The sequence below is a fragment of the Frankliniella occidentalis genome, unplaced genomic scaffold, assembly GCF_000697945.3.
Source record: "Frankliniella occidentalis isolate FOCC.00 unplaced genomic scaffold, Focc_3.1 Scaffold17, whole genome shotgun sequence".
NCBI lineage: Eukaryota > Metazoa > Arthropoda > Insecta > Thysanoptera > Thripidae > Frankliniella > Frankliniella occidentalis.
The window spans coordinates 2,139,293-2,146,850 of NW_026267147.1; the positions used below are offsets into that span (position 1 = coordinate 2,139,293).

Sequence of the window (7,558 nt, forward strand, 5' to 3'; positions counted from 1 at the left end):
CGCCACGCCACGCCCCGCCCCGCCCCGCCCCGCCACGCCCCGTGACACGGGCGCTCTGCGGCGTGGCCGTCACACCCCTGCCCTCCCTGCACTGCCTGGCTCTGACCGCCCCGCCTCTCTTGTCCGCAGGGCACCGAGGAGACGGAGGCGACCTACCCCAACATCACGCGGTCGTGGCGGCCCGAGGCCACGTGCCACCGGCGGCGGCCGCACCGCAAGAAGAAGCCCGGCGACGAGGCGACGGGCGACGCCAACGAGACGTTCCTGGACGACGAGAGCGCGGCGCGCGACAACGCCGTGCTGGCCGACGACGACAACAGCCTGAACGCCATCGGCGCGCAGGAGCAGTCGCGGCTCAACAGCGGCGCGGCGGCCCACGCCGCCTCCTGGACGGCGACCTGGGTGGCGCTGCTGCTGGCGCTGCTCGCGGCGCGAGTCCAGAGATGAGCGCGCTGCTGCCGTCTCCCGCACCGCCCTGGCCGGCCAGGCTCTGTGATAGGTCCCCCTCCCCCCACCCCCACCCTCCCCTGTGCTGTGACTACGCGCCCCGCCGTGCCTCTTTTAGTCAACGCGGCGCGGCGGGGCAGTGTGCCCGGTGTGAAATGGGATATCGGAACGATGCCGAAACGATATCGGAGGGATGCTGCCAAAGGCAGTGTCGACGCCGTAGCGGTTTCGCTTTGACATCGTCTTGACATTCATTTCTCACTGGGTGGGCCCGAAGTGACGTGGCCCGACGTGTAAACTAGTGAAGTGGTCAAGTGGACAAGAAGTAGTGCAAGGATGAGCAGCGCATCGACGTCACCTGCTGGGGCATCGACCCCTTTCCATCCTCGGTATAGTTTACGTTATTTTTACTCCTGGATCTCTCTTTCTGTACACTCCCCGGAGAGGTGGATGATATTCCGAACTTACTTTAACTTTAACCAGAATGAATCGAAAAGGGGATAGATATTTAAGATATTTCTGAGAAATGCATCGAACTCTTTGGTATGCAGCTTGTTGTCGCAGGGAAGTCCATAATGAAGGCGTTTGATGTGCAGTGAATCTCATTAGCACTACAATGTATTTATTTTTGTATATAGTGTACTATATAACAGAAATACATAGATATAATAGACTGCCGTTAGGCTACAGGAATGCAACCTTGGTTTCTTTCCGATCAACGCCATTTATAAGGCTAAACTAATCATTAAACATCTATCTCCATAATGACGTCCTTCCCTTGCCGGACTGGTTTGACTGTTCACCGATTTAACAGATTCCAAGCCTCAAATGACCGATGGCTCCTACACTGTGATAGCATTATGGACATTGTTTGCTGACTAAAATGTTGGTCATTCTCATTAAACCACCACTGGCATATAAAATTTTTATTAAATATGCTAGTTTGGATATGTGACAACTTAAATGCCAGCTTCTGAGATTTGTTTTATTCTATGTCTTAAAGTGCCTATATTGTTTATACGTAAACATTTTGTTAGTCTCCTCTTTTAAAGAAAAACACTCTCATTGGTCTTAACAGTTATTGTGTTTTCTTTTCTTAATTACAGTAAATTAAAAACAAAAACTTTTTCTTTTTTTACATAGCTAAAACTTCTTGTATGCCTAATGAGAGAATTTTTTAAAAGTTACCACTGTTTGGTATTTACTTATATGACTTGTAAGTATCTTGTATGTACTATTGTAGATATTGTCAGTATTTTACCAAAAGTGGAATTAATGGTTGATGGATTTACTGAGTTTTTTTGGTTGAGGTTTTGTAAACTGAGGGATCGTCCAGAATGTGCGTGCGTCATTTGGCGTTACGCACCTGTAAAGTTCAGCCCCTGCAAGCTCTCATAGCGCCTGATGGGTAGGCAACATCTTGCCTGCAGTGCATGCGTGAACTGCGGGGTGGCCTACCCGGAGTCTTGCAGGCGTCGAGCTCCCGTAATTTGCCGTATAAATCTCAGAATAACGGACCTACTTTCTGGACGATCCCTTCTGTAAAGATATACCTCGTAGCACAGATCATTCTTAAAATGTTACCTCAACATTCAGATAACCAATAGAACATTCTGAGGACGTTGTTAAGGTGTTCGGTGCTATAAAGAATTGTCTTAAAAGTAATCTCAACCAGTCTCATTCTCCTTTAACTGTTCTGCGCCCAACTATTGTTAAATAGTTTCCTGCTTTAGTATGCTCTTGTATATATTATTGTAATCTAATTGACTTGGGTGCTTTGATTTGGAGTGTTACGTGAATTATTGACTGACCTGTTGGGAATGAAAGAGTGAATGAATGATTGTTGAATGTGTGCAATTAAGAATGGTACAGTTTTATCTTAAAGTTCTATAATGTAGATTGACTTCATACTATTTTACACATTAGTGATACTTTAGCACTATGTCATTGCATAGTTTCATATTGTGTTTGTTGTTATTGTTGTCACAGTGGTATTTTGCTTGTGCATTCATAAATGTGCTATGCAATCCATTCTTGATAATGTTGCTAGTCTTATGAGGTCCAATCTTATTTATTTTTTCAAAGTGGGAAGAAAATTAGCAGCGAAACACATTTTTCCTCCAAGGGGTTTCAATGTTAAAAAGCCATATAGGATAAACTATTGCACATTGAAATGGTAGAAATCAAGAGCATGGACTTCTTAAACTCATACATTTGATTTTGTAACTTGCCATTATTTGCGCCATGGTTTCAGCATATTTATTGGGTATACATATACATGTTGTAATTTGTTTTTTATATGTGATTTATTTTATATTGATTTGTTATGGAAATTATCATTGTAATTTCTGCCTAAACATCTACTGGCACTTGATCAAAACTAAATTTTTTTCTGCAACCATAAAATCTTTTGAATAACAGTCTGTAGTTCATCCATAATTTTAATATGACGGTCAAGCAACAACAGTTTCTCTTGTATTCTATTTTTATTTTTTTTAATTACAGGTTTCATAGGAGTTAGTCAAACCTTGATCTACAATTGTAACATATAATTTTTATGCCCTCTCATACTTGCTTGTGATTTTCTGCTAAATAGTTTGTTTCATGGTTCCTTGACCAAAAATTAGATTTTAGATTAAGCAGAAATTGTTGTCAGGGTTATGTCTAAAATTTCAATTCACACAGATAAAAAATGTACCAAGTGTCGAGTCAAAGTTTAAAAATTGCTTTAGTTTGCTGGCTTAGTCTAACTTGTATGAGGAGCCCCACAGATCTGATGAACCAGTTCTTGTAACTTAAAAAATAATTGTAATCTAGTAAAACACTTCTCCCCTATCAAACAAACACACCTCATCTTTTGTCCCACAGAACACAGAATATTGTTAACAATTCCTACAATAAATGAGACCAGGATGAGAGTCTCCGTGGATTCCTATTATAAAATTGTTACTGAGCAAGACCAAACTAGCCACTTAACACTTCTGTAAGCAAATCGTCACCGAAAGAAGTGAATAAACTACAGATTTAACAAGCAAATCTTCAACAACATTGCTTGTCATAGTCAAAAACCAAATTGTAATTAAAAATGCATGTATAATTAGAACTATAAATACAATGTATTATTATTTGTACACTGAAACATAGAGTATGAGAAAATAAATACAATTACAGTATTAAAATAAATTGTCATATTTTTTGAGGGTCAGTCAGGAGGTCCCCCTTCAGGAGAGGTCCAAATTGTGGGGCACACCCCGACTCTTTGACAGCACAATCAATTGTTGCAATCACATAGACTTAATTGAAATGACTCCGACTTATTTCAATTAGCTTTTTTTGCCGCTTTCAGCTTCTTTTCCGGATGCCGCACATGACAGCCGTATATAACGTGTATAACAATCCGTATGCTCACGCACCGAACCGGACGCCTGAGATGTCCCTGTTTGTAACCACACAGTTGTAGCCACAGAGTTCTACAACCGAAACGGCCACAGACAGCTTCATGAGAACCGAACCGATTGTAGAAATAAGTCCACTAGGAGTCGTAAATGCTAACGCCCCTGGCGGGTAGAGCGATACCTTGGGGCACAGCGACTAAGCCTCGGCTCACCTCTCACCAGAGGAACCCAATAAAGTTATCGTCATCCTTTGATATGTTGTTCCCTGCACTTCCCAACGCACAGCTAGGTATATTTGTCGCCTCTATCTATGGCTCTGTCGGCAGCGCGTCCGCCCAAAGCTTCGGGAGGTCAGTCGAATCTCCGTCAATCTGAAATGTTTCTCAGGACACCAAATTTCAAATGCGACTTGAAATCCGTGAATTCACCAGGCCCCCTCGTGGAGTTCCTACGGTCTAGCGGTTACCATCCTGGTGTCACTGCGTCGAAGCTGACAATGCCTCGGCTTTGGGCCGGGGTTTGACTCTCGGCGAAAGCAGGCCGTGGGAGCAGCTTGCTGTGGTGGCAGGTGCGTTTAGAAAACCTGGGTATCTGGCTTTAAAGGGGCTCCATGACCTGTGGTGGGTCAGTACAGTTTAACTAACGTACGCGTCGACCGTCTCACAAACCCCCGGGAGTATGTTCTGACCACTGTGATTATTGGAAGCGGCTGATCCCATTACGATCACAGAAGTCGCCAACGTCTGCGGTGGGATGAGGGAAGTACCCCCGCCTTTTTTTGTCCAGGTGCGATCGGGGCTCGTGTGGACACACCGGGGGTGCGTCAAATCGCACCCAACCTTAGCTCATCCACCCATCCATCCATCCATCCCTCCATATACCCACACCGAGGGCGAGCTTCTCGCGGAATGCTTGATTTTGTCAGCACAGCGATTGTTTAGTACCAGAAAACACAGTTTCTGTGCTCAGGATCCACGTTACCTACGGAAAAGCAGCTCGCAGCGGTTCGGTTTCCGTTCAGTTCGGTTGGATGGAGGGATGGATGGATGGGTGGATGAGCTAGGTTGGGTGCGATTTGACGCACCCTGGCACCTTCTTCTTGCACACCTCTTTTTGCTTCCTGCCAGGTAGGCCCGAGTCGGTCCCGGACCGCAGGTGCTTCACGACAGAGCGGCTGCCAAATGCAATACCGTCATGCCATGTTCATCCAGATGCCTCAAGACTTCCTACAGTCGTTCGCTTTCTCGGTCGTCCTTGGGCGCGTGCGAGGTTAGGCAGGAGGAGCCTCCACAACGAGCTTCCGACCCCGGTGCGCCGGCGACGATCAGCGGCGTGTCCAAGGTGGGCGTGTAGGTGTGTTTGGTGTCTTTAAAGAGAATACAACGGGAGAGTAGTAGAACCGTTGGTACAGAAATATTAACTATCTATATTTCCAGATTTGAATAACAATGGTAGTTTCTTGAATATTCTGAGCACGCTGTAGCGCAACAGTAGTAAAGTTAAACAGCGGCTCTCGATAGTGAGTACTTAGTGGAGTGACGTCAGTTGAACGGAGAAAGATGCGGCGTGGCGTCGCGTGGCGTCCAGCGGTAGAGTGCAGGCGAGGAGCAGGAGCAGGGCCAGCGGCTGAGGCGATGGAGAGCGGCAAGCTGGCTGGTGCAGAGGTGCTCGTCGTCGTGTAGCTGGAGTCGGACTGAGTGTCGATCCAAGCGCAGGGGCGCTTTTATCTGCTGGCCACTGCGAGGGTGGAGGCCGAGCAGGGCGAGCAGGGTTGCAGCCGAGAGGGGTGCGCCGTGAGCCTTGCGGCCGAGAGGGGTGCGACCGCGAGCAGGCACCGCAGGGGTCCTATGGCGTCCGAGGCGCAGCGCGGAGGGTGAGGTGCTCCCCTCCTGTCCTCGAGGGTGCGAGATGGGTTGCCTCTCGTCGGGCTGCAGCAGCAGAGCTGGAGTAAGGAGGTTTGTCGACCTTCCTCCCTCTGCATGCAGGTTGGCGAGGGTGGCTCTGCGATACACGTGCAGTGCAGCTCGCAGAAAGAAGGGAGAACTCTGTTTCTCCCTGACACACACACACATACACATGTGCTGCTGTGTGTGTAGGGTAGCGTCGCGGTTGTGCAAGTGCAAATCAACGCGACAGAAGCTGTGATGCTGCAACTGTGAGTGTGTTAGAGACATGTGTGTGAACAGTCAAGCCGTAGGGGCGACGCAGGGAAAGTCCAACATGTGACATTGCCTGCGTTATTTAAATGCAGCGAGGTTGGTACAACCTGCTTGCTTGATAAATTTTAAAAGGGACCAAATCGTGTGCCTAAATAGATTAACAATGCATGGCACAGCAGGCTGGTGAATTTATACATTATTATTTAACACTCAAGCAGCGAATAATCAAATAGCTGATAAGTCTACAGTAAATGAATTAATAGTAAACTAAACAGTTCTACAGTGGAGGTAGAAATACCGCCACAGGCGTGTCGCCTGTGTGATCGAGGATCTGGTTGGCGCCGTGCTCGAGCAGACGCTTCACCACCCGAGTGTGGCCAAGCGCGGCAGCCGTGATCAACGGCACTTGCTTAAGGTTACTGCTTTTGGCAAACGCGTCCACATCGACGCCGTGCGCGATGAGTGCTTCCACGGCTCCACGGCCGCGACATGGAGAGGTGGGATCGCCTCGCCCAGTCCTGTCCGCAGGGAGAGTCCGGCGGTGATGTACTTCATCAGGGCGTCTATGACCCCCGCAGACCTCACCTGGTGCGTGCAGGGCGGTGCGGGACGTGTCGTCACGGCGCAGCGGGTATCCGCCCCGCGGGCGAGCAGGTCCCGCACCAGGCCGACATGACCTGGACATGACCGAACGCGGCCGCGGCGGTGGCGTCCATGATCGACCTCCCGCGAGGCACGACCTCCCATGTCCAGAGCCGCGGGGCCGCAGCAGTCCAGCAGCCGCAGGGCGCACCACAGGAGCTTTCGCGCCGGCTCCCCCTCCATACCGAGCAGCTCGTCCAACAGGACGAAGAATGCCTGCTCCGCGTCCACGCCGACGTTCGCGGCTGCCTCTGCAGCCTGCAGCCGACCATCAGCCCTCGTGGGATGGGAGGGCGGGGTGGGATCGCAAAGACGTGCCGTGCGGTCTCCGAGGGTTTTGTTTTGAGGCGGAGATAACGCCTGGTCGGTAGGCAACGTCGTGTCGTGCAGCACAGCGCGCCGAGGCGGGTGGCCTACCCTGAGTCCGACAGGCGTTCGACTGGCCAAGAGGAAAAGAGAGAGAAGGTGAAAGGTTCGGAAAGGGAGAGGGGTGGGCGGGTGAGAGTTTAGCCAAACCAATCTCGGGATTGAGTCATCCTGCATCCGAATCGACTTGGTTTCACCAACTGCAGTGTGTGTCCGGTAATTTGATATGTATTGGTATGTATTGGGCGGTACGGATGATTGAAAGGGGAGGCATGGATCAGGAAACTGCACCCCGCGGTGCCAACAGGAGTGGCTCACTGCCGCTCACTGCCTAGGTGGGTCCATATGACCCCTACTTCCAGCTCGGCCACCAAAATCCACTGTCGGCCTGTGCCCGTCACAGGCATGTGCATAAATGGCGCGAAATACGGCACTCAAGGTGGCGGAAATTTTTCGTCATGTATCCGGGCTGGTGCATATTTCTGAGTAGTAGCCAAATATAATGAGGCTATTATTAATAGCAAATCGCCCAGAACAGTTTATTATCCT

The 7,558-nt window shown here is 49.1% G+C and overlaps 1 protein-coding gene across 3 annotated transcripts in view; it reads left to right on the forward strand.

Moving 5' to 3' along the window:
* Window positions 1-3,317, forward strand: part of LOC113215508 (MOXD1 homolog 2) — a 481,769-nt gene extending 478,452 nt beyond the window's left edge. For all 3 annotated transcript variants that reach the window (XM_052264209.1, XM_052264207.1, XM_052264208.1), the window contains one exon: window positions 130-3,317. In XM_052264209.1, the coding sequence (XP_052120169.1) occupies window positions 130-447 (318 nt within the window). In that variant the 3' untranslated portion in view covers window positions 448-3,317. The remainder of the gene's footprint in view (window positions 1-129) is intronic.
* The last annotated feature ends 4,241 nt before the right edge of the window (window positions 3,318-7,558 follow it).